General features: G+C 31.7%; 1 protein-coding gene across 1 annotated transcript in view; it reads left to right on the forward strand.

Moving 5' to 3' along the window:
- LOC110025699 (pre-mRNA-processing protein 40A) overlaps positions 1 to 26,566 on the forward strand; it is a 47,973-nt gene that overhangs the window by 18,284 nt on the left and 3,123 nt on the right. Inside the window, exons 22-29 of the mRNA XM_020726315.1 lie at positions 9 to 101; positions 4,620 to 4,727; positions 4,821 to 4,885; positions 5,080 to 5,182; positions 7,035 to 7,337; positions 7,427 to 7,556; positions 8,106 to 8,123; positions 20,587 to 20,644. Coding sequence (XP_020581974.1) covers positions 9 to 101; positions 4,620 to 4,727; positions 4,821 to 4,885; positions 5,080 to 5,182; positions 7,035 to 7,337; positions 7,427 to 7,556; positions 8,106 to 8,123; positions 20,587 to 20,644 — 878 coding nt within the window. The remainder of the gene's footprint in view (positions 1 to 8; positions 102 to 4,619; positions 4,728 to 4,820; positions 4,886 to 5,079; positions 5,183 to 7,034; positions 7,338 to 7,426; positions 7,557 to 8,105; positions 8,124 to 20,586; positions 20,645 to 26,566) is intronic.

A 26,566-nucleotide genomic window follows, 5' to 3' on the forward strand; every position in this document is an offset into this window, starting at 1 on the left:
TTATGCAGATTACTTTGACATCATCATGGACATTTGATAAGCTGAAGGCTTCTATATCAGATAACGATGCATTGAAAGGATTATCTGAGATGAACATAAAGGTTACTCTGCTGCTTTTATATATATATATATATATTACCCATTTGCTTGGATCTAACTTTGCTGCTGTTTATGTGTTATGCTTAAGACATGCCACCACTGATTTAGTGTGCTCGTTTCAGTCATTGGTTTAGGTGCTTTTCTTATTCTTGTTAGAATGGCTTTTACGACATTATCACATGCCAAACTTCTATGATGGATGCTTGATAAAACATTTTGTTTGATATGCCAATAGAAACATCCAAAATTGAAATAAAAATTCTTATTTGAAAAATTTTATTTGGTGAAGTGAGGTGGATATTAGCATTATTGTCTAAAAATGCCAAGATAGGCCATTATTTCATCTCGTTTGCTTTTTCACTCTACTGGTTTGTGCCTGTACAATGTCGAGCTTACACTATATGTGAAATTTTAATGGTGCTTCTAGGCAAATGCAAGTGATAAATTATTAGAGAGATAACGGGGAAGGAATCGTCATTTAAGAGATTATAATATAGAATTATGATAACATATTTAATAAATGCTAACTTGTAAAATGGTAAAATCTCTACAATAACATCTCTCAAGTTAATGCTTGTATATTATAAAATTTGAAGTTACTGCAAAAATTGGAGAAATAAAATTGTCCTAATGACTTTATAGAAATATCCCTCAATTATTCTTCACTGGAGGTATAAAGCTTGATGATCTCCTCTGATAGAATTCTTTGCTTGATGGAAAATCAAATTCAACGTATTTTGTTCCTTTGTGAGAAAAAGGATTGCGCAATGTGAATCACTGTATGATTATCACATAAATGAACCATGGCTTGAGCAATATGAAGTATCAGGTCAAATTTTGCCCTGGATATACAAGTTAAATAGGGTTGCTCGCAACTAGATGCACATCATTGCATAATTAGAGTGTGTATGACCTTTTATTCAGCTTGAATAGTAAGTTAACAAAAATAATATATATTTTTCTGCTCAATTGGGCATTCATTCTTGCAATGTACAATAATTGACATAGCTTTTTGATCTTAAACTAGTGCATTGTAGTCAACATTAAAGTAAGCTTAAAATTTTTAATGTGATAAATTATCATGTTCTTGGATACTTATCAATATATCATAAATTCTTGTCACGACATCCTTGTGTTGCTTAGTTGATGTTCAATATCTTACTACACCAGTCTGCACAAGCCTGCACAAGCTATAAAGGAAATGCTTGGTTGATTGAAAGTCTGCACAAGCTATAAAGGAAATGCTTGGTTGATTGATAGTTAGATATGTAAGTTGATCATCAAATGACAATTGTGATGAGTATCTTTGAAGCTTGTGTTATCATTAAGAGTCAACATAATATTTGTGGGACAGTCGGCAAAATATATATGGGAGAGTCGGCAGGTTTAAACTTGATAAGCTCAATTTCCTAAGGTAGGTTAATGGCATATTTTCTTTAGAAAAATCAAACCCTCATTATTTTTATAAGCAAACTTGATGTTAAGTAAGTATTTTGGATGTTCTAAATTTTAAGTAACAAATATTTTTTGAAGAAATCTATCTTCTCAATATTGAAAATATTTTTTTTTTAAGAATATCATCCACAGAGAACGCCATGATCATATCATAAGAGGATGATGTTGTTGAGCTTGAGCTCATTTATGAAAAATTTGTTTAATCTTCGGCTTGAGCTCGATTTAAGCTTTTGTGATATTGTTTAAGCTTGAGCTCGTTTGGCAAATGTTTGTTCTAGCTTTTTTAGAGCTTGAAATGAATTTGCTCATATTCTGATAATTGAGCTTTAAATGGGAAACTTGTTTGAAAAATAAGTGAGCTTTATCAAACTAAGCTTAACAATGAGATTTTAATTGAAGAAACTTCATAATTGAGTTTGAGCCTTATCGAATTGAACATCCTCATGATGCTCTAGGGATGCCTTCTTAAGCATGGATTCTTAATCAAACTTTATATTCTATCTTCATTTTCTTAACAAGCTTTTTCATTGGTTTCAAATAGTATCATTTATGGTAACAAACTTTAAGTAACAAGCTATTCAAGCTTTTGTTTATTTAATAACCAAGTATTAATAAAAGTTTTCAAGCTTATTTGATTGTTTTATCAAACGATTATGAATGATCTCTAATTAAGCTTGACATGAATAGCTTATCACATGCTGCATTCATTTCCAACCCTATGAATGGTGGATGTAGATTGTGGAGTGTTCAACTTAGGGACTTTGAAGGCCAAAAACTGCAAGGACTTTGTATAATGTATCTAAGCTACATGAGGACTTTGTTGAGGCCATAAATGGCTTTCCAAGTTTCATAGATTTGCTCTCCCACCTTGAGTATGATACCTACAAGATTGCTTTATATGAACTTTTTGGATAGTTCTTAGAAAAAAATATTAATGTAACACTACTACTAATTATATCTTTTGTGCGGAGATCCTAGAAACACAATGGAAAGTGGTACTTGAGCAATTTTAGGATGTGGTAAGAATATTTACAAATGACACTTTTGTAGACATGTGGAAATAAGATATAATAAGATATTATATGAAATTATTGAGGGTGTAAGGTGGATAGATTATTTTCTAGAAATAAGATATATATACTTCTTATCAACATTAGGAGGAGGGTCAATTTGCATTCAAAATTGATAGGTGGGAGTGTTTACCTACTATTAATCGTATTCTGTGTGCAAAGGTCCTAGAAATACTATTCCAAGTTTCAACTATTAATATTAAATTTTCTTTCCATTTGCGATGAATTATCGGAATATAAAATTCAAGACATACCATAATGAGTACTGATAGTAGTTCGAAGTGTCATAGTAGGCGATAGTATTTTTTGGGATGGGATATAAGCTCCAAAATGAGTAATGATAGAGTTAAGGTGATCATTTTTTTCTTGGTTTATGGAAAGTTTGAGAATTAGTATTGTTAGAATTAATGATTGTAGTGGTGACATGCTGAGTAGTTGGAAGATAACCAAAAATTTTAAAATAGCAATTGAATGAGTGATTGGTTTTCTTTTAGTGCTACTAATGTGGAAAGAAATTGTGACTATGATCATAACTTTCTTTTCAACCACCACAACCCTGATAATTAGATTTTCATTTTTGTTAGCAACATGAATGACTTATTAGAATTTGAAATTAATTGGAGCGCAAACTCAATGATATGAAGAATGCATGAAAGAAGTGTGAGGCTATTATGAATACTGAAGCTAATCATTAATTTAGCTTGAACAAATTGAAAAATGGGTGGAGACTATAAAGAAACTTAAGGTTTTTTTTTTGAAATAGTGGGATTAGTTATAAATGGGTGATAATTGAAGAAGTTGATCTCACTTTTATTCCAATGCTCTATGTGGATCTTGAAATATTTTTCATGGTGTTGTAAAGACAAAATGTTAAATAAAGGGTCTATATATTATATTTTTTTCTATCTTGGTGATGTTGGGCATCAATTGACGCGGTAGCATCCGTGTTCCAAATCTGGACTACACCGGTTTAGGTTTTGGGAGGGTTAGTCGGTCCTCTAACCTAGAGGATGTTGCCTCCCTTCAAGAGGGAGCCCACTTCTATTCATCTGAGGATATATATATTTGTTTCTGTTAGTTTAGGGTTTAGTTTTCATTTGTTATTTCGAGACAGCCGTCGGCATTTTCTTTTCCCTTATATGGTTGTATCTAATGGTTTAGTGGTCATCCGACTGTATCTTGTTCTCAAAGTGGTGTTTATTCTTCCTCTACCCTTACCCATCCTTTCCGCATCGCTCCCTATCACCCTCTCCTGCCACCGCCGCCAGAACAACAAGAATTTGCTATTTTTCTGCAGTTCCCCTCCCTCCAACCCTACTACTGCCCCACTACCGCTGCAGGTCGCTGTCCTCCTTCACCCACTCCCCTCCATATTTGCTGCCGCAACCCTGGACAGCATCCAAGCCGCATTCTCCATCTCCATTGCCGTTGCCACTTGCTTAAATCAGCCACCTGTGTTTTATTCCCCTCTCATTTTGTTGCCATCACCTTCCAACCTACCTAACCGACACTCCTCTGCCTTGGATCCACCCATATTTTGTGTCGAGTGTTTTGTTTGTTGCAATTTCAGATTTTCGTTTGTTTTGCTATAACTTTCTATTTGTATTTGAGCAATAATACTTGTTTTTCGTTAATGTATGGTGAACTCCATCACTTGAAAGTACATGAAAGGAAGAAAATCCCACATCTCTTTGGAGGCAACTTGGAACTTGACTAGGAAGCAAGCAATAGACTGAATATTGAGCATCCATCTTGAAAGCATTCAGCTTGTGGTTTAAATTTTTGTATTTCTTGATAGTGTTTGTTGGTTTATGTATTGTACATAGATGATGAAGTTTCTGACGAGATCCAATGAGAGACAAAAAAAATCCTAGGGCATGAGATTGTTAGCTTTAAGTGTTGTGCATAGATGAAAAGAAGAAAGATGTATTTCTTTTTTTTTTGAAGATTTTTTTTTGCTTGATTTTCTTAAACTTTTTTTCAACTTGATTGAAGCTCGTATTTGATGAACTTTTGGAGCGTCAGAAAGAGAGAGATGAGAAAGAAGCTAAAAAACGCCAACGTCTTATAGATGGTTTTTCTGACCTTCTTTATTCAATCAAGGTTTGAATTTACTTTTGTTTGGTTATTTGTACTGCATGAATTTGGAGAAGCATTATAACATTAGTTGATCGTATTCTTGTTTTCTAATTTTAGGATATAAATGCATCTTCAAATTGGGAGGAATTCAAATCACTTTTTGAAGACAGTCAAGAATACAGGTATCTTGTCCTGATGCCATGAAATATTTTTGCCGTCCCTTTCATTGTAGAGGTATTTTTATAAAGTCTGTTGGGTTCAGCTTGTTTTTTTCCTAATCATCTTTGGCCTACTCGTCTTTGCTAGACTTTTCATGTTAAACCTTTCCTCTGCACTAACTTTGGATTATCTTGACTTTATCTTTCAATTGCTCCAGATCTATTGGAGATGAGAGCTTTGCAAGGGAGATTTTTGAGGACTATGTTTCTCTTTTGCATGAGAAGGCAAAAGAAAAGGAGCGCAAAAGAGATGAGGAGAAGGTAATCAATTCATGGTCTTTTTTTTAGATTTTTGCTGCACGCTTCCATGGTTTCCTCTCTCTGTCCATTAAACATAAGTTTAATTAAAGCATTATACGACCCATTTGGGAAGATAATATGATAATTGGCCTATGCATTATATGACCCATTTGGGAAGATAATATGATAATTGGCCTATTTTTTTGTCAAGTGGGTTAACTTCATAGTCTGTAAATTTGTCTTTGAATATTGGAGAGTTAGGCTTGTACACCTTTGGTTTGTTTAAGGTTTGTTTGGAGTTGTGGAGTTGTTCTAGCTGTTTGTAAAAGCAGCTATGAAACTATTATGGGCATGCTAAATATTTTGAAAGCTGCTGTTGGTAGTATAAATTTTGTCTTTGAAAAGTATTGATGGTGTGCTTCCCACCATTATAAGTTTTTCAAGAAAATTATAGGCTAACACAACTATGACAGCTTTTTGGAAAGCAAACTAGTGAAAAAGTCATCCTAAATGTATTTTAGTGCCATGTAAATTAAACCCCTTATGTTGTTACTGAATCGCCTGCTTATTTAGTGATAGCGAGGGAGGGAAAGGGAGCTTCAGGTTCTAGCTTGATGGAACATTTAACACGAGATTATTTATTTTGGAAAAATAAGGTTTAAGGATAAAAAAGTAGATTTAGTTGATTTAATTATGATTTCATCTCAGACCAATAAAGATCTTGGTAACTGTCTGTTTCTATATGAAGTTCATTCTACATTTATGTGTCTTGTATTGATTAACAAATATGAATGGTTATATGCCATGCTTTTTGAAAATGCATGATTTTACATGTGCTACTGAAGTCGAGCTATAGCTCAATTTATCATTAGCTAATATATTGATTATTAGTTGCTTTGCTAGCATTCTACAGGGTAATTAGATGATTGGTTTGTGGAAAAGTAACATCTTCTTGTGTAGAATACTTTATTTTTACCCCCGTTTACATTTTCCACAGTTAAAATTTTTTACTTTGTTCTCTAGTCAACTAAACATCTTTTCGTTTTTACAATTAAGTCTATCTAAATGTATGTGGTTAGTATGAATATCTAATATGAGTTTATAAAATATATGATGGGTATTAAACATTTATTGACCCATGCATATATTATACGGATTTAGTTTAGAATTTTGAATAAAACAATGGATTTCTTACCTAGTTTTACAATTATGGAAATGATTTGTTATAATCAATTATATTGACATGTCAAAAAGAGACACGTGAATGATCCTTTTATGTAAATACTGGAGTTTGATACATAAAATACTCAATAGTGTATATTTGCAGTTTAAAATGTGTATTTTTCTTATGCGCTTTAAAAATATGGGAAACAAAAGTTTTCTTTTTTATGAAAATTGTGATCCATATTTGTAGTATACTGGTGTAATTCACACTATTGGTCATGTTAATCTAAGCATATGCTTTACTCATTTAGGTACATTCAGTTTGAAATAAGGTTTTTTGAGGTTTTAGCTCATTCAACACTTTACTGCCTCCATGTTCATGTTCCCCAGCCTATAAGACCCTGGTTGAATTTCCCTCCGAGCCCTTTCCCCCTAGCCATATTGATTTCAGCATTTATTTATTTTTCTATAATATTCAATTTGTATGAAAAGTTTTTCTTTGACTTTGCTCCATACAACACAACTTGCCTTTTTGTATCTGAACGAAATATGAGTTATTGACTGAACTGATCCCACTGAAGAAGAGTTTCTGCTGGTTGTATTTGACAAGTCTCACCTGTTTGAAGATCAAATCAGTATTACAAGCTCTGTCCTTTGGCTTGTGCAATATTTGGGTAAATTTATGCATTTTTTATACCTTCTTCCACAGGCTAAAAAAGAGAGAGAAAGAGAAGAGAAGGAAAAAAGGAGGGAGAAAGAGAGAAAGGAAAAAGAAAGAGAACGTGAAAAAGACAAAGTGAAGGAACGATCAAGAAGGGATGATTTAGAAAGTGAAATTGTTGATGTCACCAATAATCATGGAATGAAGGATAGAAAGCGGGAAAAAGACAAGGATAGGAAGCATAGAAAACATCATCACAGTGCAGGAGATGATGCAGGCTCTGAGAAAGATGAGAAGGAGGATTCTAAGAAGTCAAGAAGGCACAGCAGTGATAAGAGGAAATCTAGAAAGGTGATAGGTGTCTTGATTATATCTGGCTTTTTTCGATTTTCTTTTGTACTACAGCGAAGAATTTTGAAATTTATGTTCATTCTTTGCAGCATGGATATGGCACTGATTCAGACAGTGAAAACCGTCACAAGAGACATAAGAAAGATAGAGATGGATCCCGTAGAAATGGTGCCTATGAGGAACTCGAAGATGGGGAACTTGGAGAGGATGGAGAAATCCGTTAGGTTTCACCTTACAGACTTCATCTTTTAATTCTATTTGGTACTTTCTTTAATGTATAGACGAATAGCTTAAAGACCTTATTTCTTATAGTAGACATTATTTATGATATGCTGTTTCTCCCATTTATCGAACTCCCATCTTTTGTAAAACCTCTTGTACTACTATTTTTTAAAACCTCTTTCACTTGATTTCTTTTTTCTTTCTTTTTTTCTTTCCTTTTTTTTTTGTAGAACTTATTTTCATGACAAATGCAATGAGTAATTGTTAGTTTTCTGGTTTTCTGCCTCATATTCTACTGTTTCTTAAAATTTCATTTATTATGATGTCTCCATTTTGTGAATAAGCACAAGTGTTTGTTTGTCATTATCTTCTTGTAGCTAACTAGTGTAAATTTTTTGATGACCAGCCTCTGTGTTTTAACTGTATTTTGGATGGTCTTGTTATGCTGTTCTTGTTATGTGTAGATTTAATGGGGAATTTTTTCAGCTTTTTAGCAGAAGCCTCATAAACATTTCAGTTAATATTGCTCGATAAATATGTTGGCAGAAACCATCATGGCATCAGGTGAGGTGAAGCTGTGTATGAGTTCTCATTAATAACCAGGAAAGTTTTATAGTTGCTTGTTCTTTTAAATTATTTTGCTTTCTTCTAATGTTATTTTTATATTTTAAAAGATTTTATTTAATATGGAATAATGTCAGATTTTTTTTGAGCTCTTTTCTTGTCTCTTTATATAAATATGTTTTCTATTTTTGCCCTAGCAGATGAAACTGTTTATTTACATATTTTCATGACTGCACTGTATTATTCATTTTATAATTGTTTTGTTGATCTATATTATTTGCTTTCAATTAATTAAAAGTGTTTTATATTGTAGAACCATTGTCCAGCATTTTATATGACTTATCCCATCTATTTGGTGTCGTGTTTATGAATTCCAATTCTTCTTTTGCCTTTGCTTGGTACTACAAGTGGTATTAAGGTTATTTTATGTATATTTTCTCATGAAATTTTAATTCAATGTACCTTTGGTCCAATCCTTTTTTTATCCAATTCTTCAATTTTATTTTCTTGAAAAATTATCTTCATATCTTGTCAATGCATTTTCTGCCCTATTCTGTATGTTCTTTTACAACCTGTGTATTTCATATTTTCTTAGCTTCAATGTATGCAACTCTCCCCTCCCCTCCATTATAATCATTTTTTTACATCCTTCTTCATTACATTTATCTTAATATTCCATTTCTTTCACATTTAACTTCTCTATCAATGGCTTCCGCTTAACACCTATTCATTTGATATAGTTGGGTTAAATATATTATTAATTTTTTTTCTGAATTTTTATAATATATTTATGCTGAATAGTTTCCTGTATGGAAATTATTAATTTAACCACCCAATCTAATCTTGAGAATTCATAGTGTCATTTCTCTGTAATCATGCTTTTGTATAATAGATTTTCTAAAACTAAAACCTGTTACGCTTGAGTGACCTTAAAAAAAATACATATTATATCCTTAGTCTCCATCCGATTAGTCCCTTCCATGCCCCTTATTTCCTAGATTTCTCCATTTTTCTAACTTTCTGCTTTTTTAAGTTTTATCTATTTTAGAATTTACATATGCAAAAAGAAAGAAACCCACAGTCTGTATGTTGAATATCTTTTATAAACTTTTCGTTAATTTATACAATTTATCCATGATTTAAGCCTATCATGAAGGTCACTTAACAACTAATTCTTATGCTAATTATTTTGTCATTTCATATCTTTGGCACATTTAAGTATTTTGTAATGCACAACAAGTCAATTGTTGTATTGCTTCCGTATATGCCTAGTTATAATTTTTTAAAAAAATTCCGACACATTATTTTTTATTAATTGCTTTTGCTAAAACATTACATCCTTGATAATTATTTTTGGCATGAAACTAAATTCATTTTTGACTCTAATGTAATTCTTTCAAGCCTCGGTTTCATTATGCTCTCCTATATATTCATATTATGACTCATAAGTTTGATTGATGTATAATTATCATACTAGTGAACATCCACTATATTTTTATAGGGAAATTTATACATACCAGACGATTCATATTTTTGTGCATGCTTGATGCCCAAAGTTTGATATTTACACTTATGACACCTTGGTGTCCTAAACCTATGCATGAAAATGTGTATTTCACTTTTAAAAAGTAGTGATGGTAGTATTTTTGATGTGATGTTCAATATTCGAGTAATATGCATGTAAATATAAATGTATGTATGTTAGATATGTATATTCATGAGAATTGTGTGGTATGTTTGTAAAAGTCCCTTTTTAAATTTGGTGCTAAAATCCAATTTCTCTTGTTATTTGACTTTCTCTGTCTTTAAAATTCTATAAAATTATTATTTAATCAAATTTTTTTAAGATTATTCAGAACTCATAATCTTATTTGGTATTTTATGCAGACTAAAAGTTTTGCCATAGTGCATCTTCTTTAAAGTTGGTTATCCTAGTTATCTTTTGAATCATTTTATATCTCCTGATTCTTTTTATTATACTCTTTTGTAATTTTTCCCCCCTTAAACTCTAATTTAGGGCCCGTTTGGCGCAACTTATTTGTTGTGTTTAACTTGTGCCAAATTTGAAAATAAATAAAAAGCACCAAAATCTAATAAGTTATGTAATAAAAATTTGATCAAGAGAAAAATTTAGAACTAGCATTAGTACAAGGTGATTATTTTTTCATATTAGTCCCAAATTTTATATTAACTATTAATCTTCCCTACTATAATCATCCTGACTCCCTACTTGAGGATTTATTTTTGTTTGGATTTATTTACTTTGAAATTAGAAAATATTAATGTTTTTGTTAATATTTAACTTATGGAGGATTTACATACAATATGATTAAACTTTTATTTATTCACATATCTAAAATCATAGTTTTTTTTTTGTATGTCATCATAAGGCTTAATATGCATGAAAGGTGTATTGAACTAATAATTTAATATTTTTGGCTAAATTTTAATGGAATTTAAAGATTTGTGTGTTATATTATGTAAATACAAAGTTGTAGGTGTTGAATATTTGAATATGTAAAAATCAGTGGTATATATATGTTTAGATAGAAAGAAATTTAAATTCAAGTTGATTTAAGTTTATATTGTAAAGTTTATCCTAGAAAGAAATTGATAGTTTGAGTTTGATCAGTTGAGTAATATTTGAAAACTGTAAACTTTAGTTTATAAACATGTCTTTCTTTTTTGCTTTCTCAAGTTGGTCTTCTAATATCTGTTGATTTTCTCCTTCTGAAGTCATTTACATCAGAGCTAAGTGATCAGAGAGTTATATTTGTTTATTCTTTATTCTTATTGTAACCTCTTCCGATCGATCTCTTCCACGCAGTATCTTGCATGTACTTGGCTTAGATTTGCACATCCCCTGTCGTTCTACATGTGATTTGTCTACAAATATCCTATATCCTTTAAACCCTAAATGCTTTGCTTTCTTTTTCTTTCGTTCTCTCAATCATAATCCAAAGCTCTAATTAAATTTTGTTAAAATGCACTCACACTTTCAATTCCAATATGGGTGACCCATCATCTGATTCATTATAAAGCTAATTCTTTTTTTGACATGAACTAGTCCACATCAAATTCATTGGATTGATATGCCAAAATTTATATCAAAAGGTTTTCAGTTTTTTTTTTTTTGGATTTCATAACCAACGTGATGGAATTGTTTAGGATACATGGTTTATATGTGGAAGGCATATGACTAGCACAAAAGCACACTCATCGAGTTCTGAAGTTGCCAATATTTGTTTTTTGGAAGTAATTTTATTATTTTGTTGATATGTTTTCTTTGGTTCTTTTGCATAACCCTAGTGTATGCGAAGAAGATTTGGACATGAATTAGATTTGATTAAACATTATTGGACAAAATGTTACTTAAAAGCTTCTCGAAAACGAGGATGCACTTTTATAAATTAAAATGAAAGAACCATGCACATATATTTTATGTAATTGGAACACGACTAGTTATGTATTTTAAAGAAGTTTCAATAAAGCAGGGTAAATTCTTGACAAAAGATAATGAAATACAATTTTTTTATACTAAGGTTAGTAGGGTTTGATCCAATGCCCTTATTATTGGGTGTTGAGGTATGGAATACTAAGCCAAAGACCAATTCATGAAGTTGAGGATGTTTTCAATTATTTTTATTGATGTTATATGGTTTATACAAATTTTTTCCTGATATTTATATTCTTTAAATTTTGAAGTTTATTTTAACTTACCAAAACTACATATTTTTTAAATGGAAGGCTTGATGAACTCATTTTGCATGCACATTTTTTTTTAGAATAAGTGATGTAGGGTTAGAGCTGATGTCCTTATTATTGGGTTTTGCGGTTTGAACGCTAAGCCAAAGCCCAATTCATGAAACTGAGGTTGCTTTTGATTATTTTTATAGATTTTATATGGTTTATACTAATTTTTGCCAGCTTTTATATTCTTACCAAAACTGCATATTCATTAAATGAAGGTTTGAACTCATTTTGCGTCGTTGTCCAACATTATTTCTTAAAGCTACACAAACTCCTGTAGTTACCTTGTCTTTTTGTATCTTTATCTAGTCTTCGTGATTTGGTTTTAGTTGAGTGGGATTGTGAGCTAGATGTGAGTTAGAGCTTGACCAATGGACTTAATTGGAAATTTTTGTTATTCTTGAAGAGTTTCCAACAATTGTAGCTGCTTCCTGAAGCATATAGAAGAAGAATCACGCAGATTCCCAGCTTCCTCTATTTTTCTAGCTCTTACATAGGTTGGTTTTGTTTATCCACAATTACTATAGTTAGGTTATATTCAGTGAGAAAATGAGTTCTTGCAACTTTTGTTGCCTCCACATGTGGCTATGTAATCTTTTATGGGACTATTCTAAGCAAGCTATATCATGCATTGAAACATTGAAATCTATATTCATTATATATGTGCGGCATATTCAAAAGATTTTCATAAAGCAGTTCCTTCACGATCTTTATAACTAGTATTCCAAGACAAAAAAAAAAAAACTTTCGTATAATTCTTTAGGAGATATATTTTTTTTTTACGCTAGAGGATTTCTTAACATATTTAATTGCAAACTCACACACACTACATATGCAGGCACTGAAGCTAAGTCCCCTTGGTTCGAAGCATAAGATCCATGCCAATAGGCTAAGGTGGCTTGCTAGAAGATTTATTCTTTTTGGCAAAAAAATGGTTTTGGATTTATACCAGTTTTAGGTTTATTTTAATTAGAAGTTATAATAATTTATTCTTTTTGATAATATTTATTTGTTATTTGAATTATTTAGGATGTAATTAGATTTGCATCGAAATTTGTCTGGTATTTCTATACAAAAGGATATCCATGGTTTGTATTTGATTAATTAAATGATGAATTAAAGATTGAATTTTCTTATCTTCTTTTACTCCTTTTTCTCTTGTATGTACCCTATTGGTCAATTTTTCTCTCCTGCTATCTATTTCAAAACGTCAGGTATCAGTTCTGTATATATTTTTGATCTTTTTGGTTCGGGATCATCAATAGAAATGCATCTAAATGGGAGCACCAAAGCATATATCTACTGCTTCCATCTGTCCATAGATGTTGCTCGCTCCAAAGTCCAACATGTCTGAATTGCCTCACATTTGCGCAAGGATTATTTTTAGCCTAAAAATGCATCAAATTTTTTACTTGCTGATATTCAAATATACCTGCATTTCCTCTTTTTAATTTAAAATTTTAATTGCCTCACATTTGCGCAATGTAATTATTGGAAACTTCATTTATTATATGTAATTTAGAAGTTGTATAACATAATGTGAACCATGGTTTTTATGCAACCAATTTATTTGGATATTTGTGAAAGGTGAAGTTTTTTTTTTTCGTGAAACATCTATTTTTATCCTAAGGTGGCTTGCTAGGAGATTTCTTCTTTTTGGAAAAAAAATGGTTTTGGATTTATACCAGTTTTAGGTTTATTTTAATTAGAAGTTATAATAATTTATTCTTTTTGATAATATTTATTTGTTATTTGAATTATTTAGGATGTAATTAGATTTGCATCGAAATTTGTCTGGTATTTCTATACAAAAGGATATCCATGGTTTGTATTTGATTAATTAAATGATGAATTAAAGATTGAATTTTCTTATCTTCTTTTACTCCTTTTTCTCTTGTATGTACCCTATTGGTCAATTTTTCTCTCCTGCTATCTATTTCAAAACGTCAGGTATCAGTTCTGTATATATTTTTGATCTTTTTGGTTCGGGATCATCAATAGAAATGCATCTAAATGGGAGCACCAAAGCATATATCTACTGCTTCCATCTGTCCGTAGATGTTGCTCGCTCCAAAGTTCAACATGTCTGAATTGCCTCACATTTGACTATATAATCATTGAAAAAGAATTTAATTAACTGTGGTACAATGCGCAAGGATTATTTTTAGCCTGAAGATGCATCAAATTTTTACTTGCTGATATTCAAATATACCTGTATTTCCTCTTTTTAATTTAAAATTTTTGGCAATGTAATTATTGGAAACTTCATTTATTATATGTAATTTAGAAGTTGTATAACATAATGTGAACCATGATTTTTATGCAACCAATTTATTTGGATATTTGTGAAAGGTGAAGTTTTTTTTTTTCGTGAAACATCTATTTTTATCCTAAGGTGGCTTGCTAGGAGATTTCTTCTTTTTGGAAAAAAAATGGTTTTGGATTTATACCAGTTTTAGGTTTATTTTAATTAGAAGTTATAGTAATTTATTCTTTTTGATAATATTTATTTGTTATTTGAATTATTTAGGATGTAATTAGATTTGCATCGAAATTTGTCTGGTATTTCTATACAAAAGGATATCCATGGTTTGTATTTGATTAATTAAATGATGAATTAAAGATTGAATTTTCTTATCTTCTTTTACTCCTTTTTCTCTTGTATGTACCCTATTGGTCAATTTTTCTCTCCTTCTATCTATTTCAAAACGTCAGGTATCAGTTCTGTATATATTTTTGATCTTTTTGGTTCGGGATCATCAATAAAAATTCATCTAAATGGGAGCACCAAAGCATATATCTACTGCTTCCATCTGTCCGTAGATGTTGCTCGCTCCAAAGTTCAACATGTCTGAATTGCCTCACATTTGACTATATAATCATTGAAAAAGAATTTAATTAACTGTGGTACAATGCGCAAGGATTATTTTTAGCCTGAAGATGCATCAAATTTTTACTTGCTGATATTCAAATATACCTGTATTTCCTCTTTTTAATTTAAAATTTTTGGCAATGTAATTATTGGAAACTTCATTTATTATATGTAATTTAGAAGTTGTATAACATAATGTGAACCATGATTTTTATGCAACCTTTTTATTTGAATATTTGTGAAAGGTGAAGTTTTATTTATTTATTTTTTATTATTATTTTTTTTTATATATGTTAGAAGTTGTATAACATAATGTATTATTATTATTTTTTATATATGTTAGAAGTTGTATAACATAATGTGAACCATGATTTTTATGCAACCTTTTTATTTGAATATTTGTTGAATAATTATGTGTCTCTAGTTTCCTTCTAAAGCGTTATGAGCTTGTGACATTTAATGGCAGGGAAATATTCCTGCACATGATGGAATTCTCTACTCGGTAAGATGGCTGTGGCAGCGATGGGTCCTCCTTCGTTGTTGGTTTTTTCTCTTGTATTACTAATAAGACAACCTCAACAGCTCTGGATTGACTCTGTATAGGGGGCGGGCTTAGATTAAACGACTAGGCTTTTTTTATGTGACGTGATTGCTGTCATAATATTTCTTTTTTTTGTTTTTTGGCCAGGATTGGATTTATGCTTCTTTTTTTCTATGCTTTGTAAAACCCTTTACATAGTGCCATATTATTACCAATTACATATAACAGAATATTCCTAAAAATTTCTCCCTATTTCTCTTATACTCTCTTGTTTCTAACATTGTATCAAAGATTTTGGTTATGTATAAGCTATGATCGACAGTTGTAAGATGCCCTAGGCCACCAAAATAGAGAAGAGGTAAAAATAAGATCTAAGCCAGCCCACTGAGTCATCTCATTCCAAGAGTTTCCATGGTTTGCTCACCTTTGTAATTCCTACAAATAAAATGGGAAGAACTTTTTGCAATGGTTTCACTTGGTATAATTGATGATATGAGGAATTGGTAACATAGGATACCTAAATGATATCATATTCAACCCGAAATGCGTACTCGGTCCATTGTGGGATGCCAGTAATGCCCTCATAATATTTTTGCTAATCAAATTTATGGAACATATTGAATCATTATATTTGGTCTAGAACACCGTGTAAGCAATTTGTGTGAAAGTTAACATCCATATTATGACCTATGAAATTCTGCCTGATTGTTTGAATTGCAAGACCATACCTGTGACCTCAAATTAGGGGTCATGCGTTTATTAAATATTTCACAATGCACAAATATTTGGTGATATCTTCAGACCGAATGATTGGAGAGAAGCGTGCATGTGAAGACATCTCACATGTGGGGAAAACCAGAACATATTAATCTATTGTTTTAGAATCGTCGGGACTCATCTACATTAAAATTGAGGAACTTAATAAAGTTTGTTGTAGAATCGTTGAGGCTCATCTACATCCTAAGATTGAGGAAGCATTTTTTGAGGTTCAAAGTTGTGAAAGCATATTGAGAATTATTTTTTGTGGTACTAGCATTAATCTCATAATTGTAGAATCTACTCTTACATTTTGAAGTATGGAACTAAATCAAAGACGTGACTTAGAGGCGTCGAAAAAATTGTGTGATCTTTGTAAATAGATAAACCATTCAAGTGAAAATTGGGAGGGACTTCATGCAAAGGAACAAATTGGATCAATTATGGGAATCCACTCAAAAACCTTCATGCTTATCAATTTAAAGCAATGAAGTTTTGGTGAGGATCGAAGAAACTTGGGGCAGTTTGTTGTTGAATAGGAGCAATTGTATCTCCTATATATATTTTTTGTTTACTCTTGATACTCAACATCTAGCTCCTCCTTTTTAGACTAGAAAAGTTTTTTTTCTGTTGCTTTTAATTTTACTAAGAATGACGTATAATCCTGGATTATTGCATTGGAAGCTTCATATCAGATGACAAGTTGCACTCACATATAGTCATTGCAATGTCTTTATCATAGCTCAAAATTGGCGATTGTCTCAATCCCTTATTGCTAGGATATGAACGCTAGAATTAAATTTGAATTTTGTCTAAATTTTGTTTTACATATTAAAGTTCTCTCTTGTAGTCTCATATCTACAAGCAAATTAGCAAGAGATTGCATTTGTAAAATTATATTCTCATTCAAATTGTATGAATGTTAGAGAGGTTGGAAGTCTAGGGATTAAATTATTTTAAATAGAGTAATCATGCCATCCTTATAAATAAATTTTTCTCTTCTCTTAGAAGTATAAGGATTAAATCATGTTACTTGCATTATAAATTGGGTCATTTGAGTTTTCTATTTCTTAAAAATATTTTTTGTTCATGATATTACTCAAGTTATTTTTCAATGTGAATCTATCAAGTAGCCAGACATCTAAGCAGTATTTTTCGAGTTAGTCTTGTAATTATAACAAAACTTTTATCTTTTGCATAGTAATATCTTGGACACTTCCAGATCTCCAAATCCTAACTTCAAGCAATGTTTTTTCACCTTTATTGAGGATTACATCCATGTGTTCTAGCTAAAACCCATTATTTTATGAAAATCTAAATATGGCTAAAACCAAAATTGCATGGAAATTTAAATTCTTTACTTTGTTAGAGATATGGAATATTTTAATCATATTCATGGAAGCTACCTTAAACAGCATTTTGTTATTCATCAACGATCTTGTCCTGACGCACTTGAACAAAAATGCTATAATGAAACAATAAAGACATGTTGGAGGTAGCTGGATGCAATATTTTCACCACTAGTACTTCAAAATATTACAAGAGTGGTGCTATTCTTATTGTCTTTCATATCATAAATGATTTTACCTATTTATGTGCTTTAGTTAAAAATTCCAATTGATGTTCTTTTTCAATTGCTTTTCAAGCACTTACTATTTGAAGTATTCCAACTATGATTTCTGGTGTATTGTTGTTATACACAATCACGAACCAAATAAGAATAAGCTCTATCTTAAATGTTGTTTTCATGAGAAGAAACATTCGTATACATAAATGTCTCATTTTTTAAGAATAATTTTTTCTTTTAGAGGAATTTACTCATGGGAGTGGGTGAAATGGAAGAAAAGTTTGATATTTCTTTCCTTTGATTTTTTCTTCTTCAATGATATAACCAATCTTCTTAGAACTAATCATATTGAAGTTTTTGAGAGTTCTATTCACTTGATCCCTCGACAAATTTCTAAGTTTGTGTCTACTCTTTAAAGAAGAATATATAAAGAAGCGGACTCTCTTTAGCTCATGAAGCTTGTCACGAATCCCAAATGGAATTAGGATACTCATAAACTTATCTAGCTTGCAATAATATTGAATATTTGTTTGTTATTTTGAGAATATTGGTACATTTTCACACCTATAATATTAAAAATATCTCTGTTCTTTTGAGAATAGAGGTTCATTTTCCCGCGAATTTTTTGCTTGCAAATACTATAGCTGTGACAATCTATCTCAATAAAATATCTTTGTTACGAACTTTGCTGTGGTTGAACTTTAGAAGATACCTTTGCTGTGGTTGAACTTTTGCATAGTAATCCAAATGGAGAGAGGTAGTCGAAAAAGAGATATATAAAAAAAAAAAAACTAATTTATTTGAAAACCACAAGTTGTCCTTCTTTTGAGATGTAAATCTGTATTGGCTTTGAAATATCGATTTGCTGGTGCTATCAATATGTATAAATTACGACTGGTTGCCATGGATTTACCCACACCATTGGGATCGACTTTTTTTAAATCATTGTGCTTGTGGCTAACCATAACACTATTTGAATCCTATCAATGGCAATTAACCGAGATTGGCAACTTCAAAAACTAGAATTTCAGAATACTTTTTTGATGGATAAATTAGAAGAAGTCTACATAGATTGTTCTTCTGGGATCAATGACTCTTGAAAGCTAGGTGTTATTTGCAATTATAAAAATCCTATTTATTGACTGAAATATTTTCCTGAAGCCTGATTTGGAAGATTTTTAGAAGCTGTGAATCAACAAGTGTTCAATCTGGCTCAATTTGATCACATTTTTTACAAAACATGGTTGTTCATTATACCGTTTAATTGTTTATATAGATACCATTATCATAAGTACAGGAGATCATGTTCTAAAGATAAGGCCCTAGAAAAAAAAAAAAAAACTAGCTGTAGAATTCAAAATTAACAATCTTTGTCATCTTAGATAATTCCTGAAGATCAAATTCTCTTTGAACAAATTTGATCTATCCATCTCTCATGGAAAGCATGTACTAGATCTTTTAAAGGAAATTGATTTTATCTTGAAGCAAACCTGTCGACACTCTTACAAATCTGAGTAATGTTAGAACTAATTTTCCACTGTAATTGAAGACATCAAAGTACGGTGGGGAAGCTCCTCTATTTGCTCAGGCTAGTTTTCAAAAGCCTTTGTTGTTAGTCATGTAAGTTTTGTTCATGTGTGCCTCTTATGAAGGACATTTCTCAATCACATAAAATTAAGCCCTATTAATGCGATTTTTATTTAAGAAAAGAGAATTAAGAATCTTGGATGTCCATACTTATGTTGATTGGACAGATATAATTTTCGATGGAAGATTCACTTCAGTGAATTAATCCGAATCAAACTACTATTAGAGGAATTTTAGGAAGCATTAAGAATCCTATCATACTCTATTATGATAATAAACTGCTGTTTATGTAATATATAATTTTGTACAGCATGACTAGACTAAGCTTGTGGAGATGGATTGATCAGACTATATTTGTGGAGATGTATTAATATTTTTTTTAAAGAGAAAATTGAAAATGAAGATCTATCCGAAAGTTTTTTGGTTTTTTTTTTCAGCCCTATGAGTTGCAACAATTAAAGAGTGGGAAATATTGTTGTACATTTTGTTAGTCTCTACGTGGTTAGGTGGTTTTGAAAATTTATGGGTTGGGCATTTTCTGAACTTGTGATGGCGAGGTTGTCCAGCATATTGTAGCAGCAACGAGCCTTTTTGTGCTGCTGGTTTTCTCATATTGATTGCCAACCTTGCAGCTTTACCGCCTTTTGATTGGCTCCTTATGGCTGGTGGGTTTGGGATCATTTAGAAGGAGTCGTTTGTGAGTTTTTATGTGTGGTATGCTGCTATAATAGAGTCATTTGTGAGTTTTTATGTGTGGTATGCTGCTATAATATTTATTTTTCTTTCTAGCAAAAATATGATTTATTTGAAACCCTATGAATAAAGCCGTATTCTGACAAAAAATTAATGTAATTGGGTATTCTTCAATTATTAATGTCTTGTCTAACTCTTGTCATTGACTCTATTTAGTTTTAAAGAGTTTTAGTGTGGTATGTTCAGTCATATTGTGTTCCTGTATCAGGGTACGTTCATCTTAGAAGCCACGCCAGACCTTAGTCAACATAGTGTATAAATTTTTTTTAAAAAAATTCTTTTCATGGCTCTATGAATCATTACTGCCTTCATTTTGTTAGTTTGTTGCTCATGTTGTGTATCTCTACATGAAAGTTTCAAAGGAAGTTCAATACATAATTACATAGTCTTCTGCTGACTATACTGATGGAAATGCTTAGTAGTGTTTAAGGAACGTTTATGGAGAAAGTCTATATGTTAGATGTTCAAATTTCAGAAACATTTGTACCAGTTCTTTTCAGAAACATGTTCAGATTCCAATTTCGAACTCAGAAGCTTGGCCCATGATATTTTATGTAGTTGATAGTTCATATATAATAATGGATATTGGCATTTTGTTTCTGTTTGAGCTGTATGTTCAATCTTTATTTTTTTGCAGTGCAAGTTGCAACCTGGTGTTTATTAATCGACAATCATATTTGCATCTTGATGAATGGGTAAGCTTATAAGTTTTTTTTTTTCCTGCCCATCCTAGTTTAAAACTTATGTTCCTTCTAAAATTGAATTAATTGATTAAATTTTAGGCAAATAAGCTTCTAAAATTGAATTAATTGATTAAATTTTAGGCAAATAAGTAATGTAGCAGTAATCAATATTGATGAGCATGTGGAAACTAACACATATGTTGTTGCTTTAGTTATTCATAGTTTTCATTGCAGGGAATGTTAACTAGAATTGCGATCATATGGATGTACTATACTGATTGAAATGAAAACATCATTATAAAATGTATGAAACCTCTAAACAGCTGCCAATTATGTGCCGAGAATGTCATGCTAGCTTTTGGTAATTTTGTAATTTTGAGAATGTCATGCTAGCTTTTGCAATACCTTTTAATGCTAGCTTGTAATTTTGAATATATTTGATTCACATACTTGTGTACTGATTTTTGGTCATTTAAAGAGTTGGCAAGTATGCGTCTTTCATTTGCCCAGCCTGAAGCTTTTAGGATGGTCTTTATTATGATGAATGTGAGATTGGAATTCAAGATTACTGCAAAAAATTTTAAGCTCCTTATCAACCGAACTAATTGACATCCACATTTTTATGGTCTTGATCATTGACACCAAATAATTAGTGTAGCTTATCAAGCATTTGCATTGAAGGTGGAAGTTTTTGTCAATGTAAACTAAAAACTAGTTTTTATAACATCTGTCTTTAGCTTAAGAAGGGAAATATTAATACCAAATTCCTCTTTGAGTCCTATCATGTGCTGAGTTGTTGATTGCAAAAGTTAGGAAGCTATGGTAGGAAGAATTTGTAGATAAGGATTAGTATTGCAGGTTGAAACTTCTTTTAAGGCATTTGATTTGATTTTGAGTTCAGTTTGATCAAAATTTTCCATTTGTTTGTCTTAAGTGGCCTACAGAAAGGATGGAGCGTCCCCTTAGCTTATCATCCATGCCATCCAAAAACTAGTCTAGGAAAGCAATAGTAGGTTGTACCCTAATAGCAAACTTTTGAGTTACCCTCTACTTCATCCCTTCTAACACTCTTTTGGGTTCAGAGAGAATAATGTTTGTGATTAAGGATTCTGCTGAACATGCAATCTATTGATTTCATGATTTCTTACATACCGTTTCCGGTAGCCTTGTGCAATCGTCAGGCCATGGCTATGCTTGACCTAAATAAAATGTCAACTTGCACAATTCTATCATCTTCGTTGAAGCACTACATTTCTAGTCGGCCCATTGAATTTCTCCAATTGGATGGCCATAATGATCCCAAACGATTGAATTTTATCTAATTTGTAATTGGTTTGTCTGATTAATTCAATATACTAGCATTATTAGTTAGGCTCATTTAATATTTAAATATGGATTAAAAACTTATGCCATGTTCAATATTTGTACTGAATTAATTAGCAAATTAATTACTGAACTTAAACAAAGTAGGGTGCCCTGGTCCTTTTAGTTATTGTTGGAAAATATAAGAGAGTTTTCATGTTCTTATTCTAGTGGTTCAAATGACTAGAAAAATGCGGAAACTTTAGTCTAAAGAAGCAATGGGGTAGGAGCTTCTTCGTCCGGAGAGCATGGGAGAAAAGCCATAGTTCCAGCTTGATAAGAAAATGGAGTCAGCAAGTGGAATTGCGGCCAACATGCAAATGGTTTCTAGAGTAGGATGCTGAGAATCAGCACTAGCATTTAATACACTCTTTTTGGGGGTTCTTCTTTTAACTTTTTTTATACATTTTGGGTAAACATGATTCCTTTTAAATTTGTACGAGGCAGTTGTCTACAGCCCATAATTTCAACTTAAACAGACAATATATGCTAGTTACTCTTAGCTTGTATTTGAGATTGCCAAATGTATTTGACTAGGAACCGTAGTGAAAATTTCTAAGATTTTGATTTTTTTTTGAAATGTTGATCACTTTGATAATCTCCTAAATGATTTTTGCTTTCATGAAGTGTCTATTAGGCCCCGTTTGGGCGGTAATAGATGCTTATTCGGGCGGTGGGAGTTTTGAAAATGCCTCCTTCGCTTTTGTTTCACATGTATCTCTCAGTGATAAGAAATCGCTGAACGCCATTCCTTTATTATTCGCGAACGGCCTTCGAACCCTGCTTTCCGCGTTACATTCGAGCGTATTACCCTCCAGCCCCTCGATCAACCTCCTCTCCGATATCGTGCCCTCCGCTTCTCCTCTCCGATCTCTCTCTCCTTCCCTCACGATTTTCTCCCAAGCCGTCCTGGTCGCGGTCCAAGGCGGAGATCGAAGCCGGCTCCAGGTGAGGATACCGTGCCCTTCTCCTCTCCGGTCGCGGTCCAAGGCGGAGATCGAAGCCTTCTCCGATCTCTCCGAAGTCGTCCCAGTCACTTCTCCTCTCCGATACCGTGCCCTTCTTTTCTCAACACTCTTCCCGTCCACAGTAACCATTTTTGGTGGAGTGAAAAATTCTTTCTTTGTCTAGATGTTTCATTTCTTGTTCATATGTGAAGTTAATATATACATATTTGCTATAGAATGTTGTATTATCAAGATTATAAACTTGCAAAAATTTATGAGTTTTCTTGGATTATTTTTTAAGCTTTTTTTTTTTCTAGACTATTTTTTCTAAACTTACAAAAATCATTTCTTTGTCTAGGCTATTTTCTTAAGCTTTTTTATGAGTTTTTTTTTGCAGAAATTTATTGTAAATTTGCAGAAATTTATGAGTTTTCTTGCAGAAATTTATGAGCAAGATTATAAACTTGCGTAAATATTGCACTTGTACATATTACAAATCCCTATGATCAACAACTGTTTTAGTTTGAGACATCTGAACTGTAATAGTTTGAGATATCTATTTTATCTATTATATTCCATATACAGTTCTATTGCAAACAGCTTAACCAAACAGGGGCAGAATGATTATTTATCCAACAGTAACTCCCAGTAAGTTGTTCTAGATAAGCTGCCTCAAACATCAAACCAACTTATTCTGATAATCTGCAGATTATCAGATTGTCAGAATAATCTGCTTATAAATAATCAACAGTTGCCCCAAACATACCCTTAGTCTTAGTCTTGATATGTTTAGTCTTTCTTAGGTTGGGCATTTTCTTTAACAATTTTGATTGTAGGTTAGTTTTCACACATCATCTTGATCAAGGCCTCATGTTTGACTTCAACAATGCTTCACACTACTATCATCTGCTTTTATTTCTCCATTTGAGTTTATTTTCCTATACAAATGAGCAGTAATTAGATATGGATTTACAATCATTTATTGATTTTGCCAAGCCGGCATCATTAAATTTTCAATCTTTCATTAGTTCCTTCTTGAAGAATGACCTTTTTTCTGGCAACCTTTAAAATATCTTGGGATACGTTAGTAGAGGTATTCATATATCTTTCAAACACACTGACTCTAGTGTGGGAAAAATAGATGAATTTTTCTATCAAAAATTGGTATGCTGTCCACTTTTCAATACTTAGTTTTGCATGTGATTTTATTGATATGGCATGCTGAGATATTCACTGGCTTGCATGATGCCATGCTTATATTCTACAATTACTTGGAGTATAATTTTTTTAATCTTGCAAATTGACTGCCAAGGAAATGTTTTAATTCTCCATTATCTTTTATTTTATTTTTTTTATTTATTTTTAGCCTATTAATCTCTTTGTCATTTTTTTATTTAAGATAATTTCACTAGCGTTGACAATGTGGATTGTGATTTTATCTCTTGATGATTATTTGAAAAACAAAAATGTAATCAAATTGTTCTCAAGAGAGTTCCCACGCCTTTTCATTGCAGCTTTGAGTCTAATGAACTGAGTTCTTGGTGTTTTTTTTAAATACCATTTAAAAATTTCTTGTTGCAAACTTTATTTTGATTTCTGTTGATCACAAAATTAGGTGTTATTGTCTATAGGCTTCTTTAATGTCGTCATTTGACAAAGTTATTTTTGATATCTACTTTATGAAAGAGGCTAGTTCATATTAGTAATAAGAGAGAACAACCCATACTGAATTAATCTTAGTAACTACTGCAGAGGTTTCTTCGAAATCAATATTATAAGTTTGAGAAAACCTTTTGCCACCATGTTGGCCTTATGCCTTCTAATGCTTTCATTGTATTTAGGGACTATTTGGTTGTTTAGAATTCATGTGTATTTTAAATTCAATGTAAAGTTAGCTTCACATGAGATTAGATAGGAACAGGGATTTGTTGCTTCACAGTTATAGTTGGATTTGTGCGAGAAGGATGAGGAGGGGATAGTTTGTTTTGAGGGGAGAAGTTGTAGGGAGTGGTAGTGATGATGGAGAGTGTTCTTTACTCGATATATTTCAAATTTAATCATATGGAGAATTTGAATTGCTTCGAAAAGAACTTAGTATGAGTTTCCTAATCCTCAAAATTTACTTTTGATATTTTTGTTTCCAACCAAACCCTCAAAAACTTAAAACAACTACATGTAATATACACTACTCAGAGGCTACAGTCCTTCAAATTAAAAAACCTTAGTATTTCCAACTTGTTTTTTTTTTTTTTTTCTCTATCGGAAGGGTTGAGGGCTTGCTTGTGCCCATTATTTTTCCATGATGACATCCATTATTTTTCCATGATCGCATTTCTTCATGTCCGTTATTTCTCCATTTGGTTTTTTTAATATTCATCATAAATTTTCTCTCCAGATGTTCATACTATAAAGACTAGCCATAAATGTGTAAAATTGAGAATGTCTTTTATGAAAGTCTTGTACAAGTTCTTATAATATTTTTTTGTGGGTAATGGGGATGTTAAGTATCATGATTAGTATTACCTTGTGAAAGATTTTCAAAGATTGGGCCAACACATGGTTTTTCTCAAGCAAGATTGCTTTATTCATTGTTATTCGTTAAGTTTTTCATATTTTTAGAATAGGCAATCCTTTTATATTTAAGCTTGTTGTATGTGTTCTTACGATCTTTTGGTGTGGCCAGAGGAATGAGATTTGGGTAATTCAATAAGAGATGTAGGCTCTCAAAATAGGCTTTTTGTATGTGTTCTTACGATCTTTTGGTGTGGCAAGGGGAATGAGATTTGGGTAACTTAGTAAGAGATGTAGGCTCACAAAATAGGCTTAGATATTCTCATAAAACTGACATTGAGAGAGTTGGAATTCTCCCCTTGAAGGTGAGTTTTGTGGAAAAAGCGTTCATAAAAAATTGTCCATTGTATTGAAGTTTTCCTCCCCCCCCCCTTTGGATAGTATCATTTGTACAATTGTTGGTTAAGCTAGTAGCAATGGAAGGTGCATTATATGGCTTTTGGGTAAAATTTGCTCTTTTGTTTTAATGGAATGTGAACAAGGTGGAACCCACAATGAATTGAAGGGAATAATGGAGATATGTTTAGATTTTGTGTTGGCTTTGATGAGGTTTAACTAAGGTTTTTGAATTTTTGTTATTCTTGACCTCATGTGTTAATGAGGCTACATATAGGACAATGCCTATCTAAAATATTTTGAAACATTATCACTAGTGCTTGCTATGGATCTAATAACTTTTAGAAGGCTCCTATTCTTCCTTATGCAATCACATTTTGTTGAGTGAGTAGCTATGTGAACTATTGCTTGTTATGAAGACTTCAATTTGTGTGCTATGCGGGCATGTCAAATTTTGGAAACCGGACCGGGCATCAAACTAGAAGAATGAAAGGTTCATGGTTCATTGTTTTGACAGGGGTTGAATCGGGAGTTGAACCGGATGACGTAATAGTTAATAAATATAATATAAATAATACAATAATAATATATTAATGTAAATATAAAGAATAAATAAAATATTTTTGAGTGTCTCTATTCACAAAAAATTACTTTCTTTTATAAGTTAGCTCACTCTTTTTAAAATAAAATTAATAATAACCTTATCCCCCCCCCCTCT

Source organism: Phalaenopsis equestris, unplaced genomic scaffold (assembly GCF_001263595.1).
Source record: "Phalaenopsis equestris unplaced genomic scaffold, ASM126359v1 Scaffold000326, whole genome shotgun sequence".
Taxonomy (NCBI): Eukaryota; Viridiplantae; Streptophyta; class Magnoliopsida; order Asparagales; family Orchidaceae; genus Phalaenopsis; species Phalaenopsis equestris.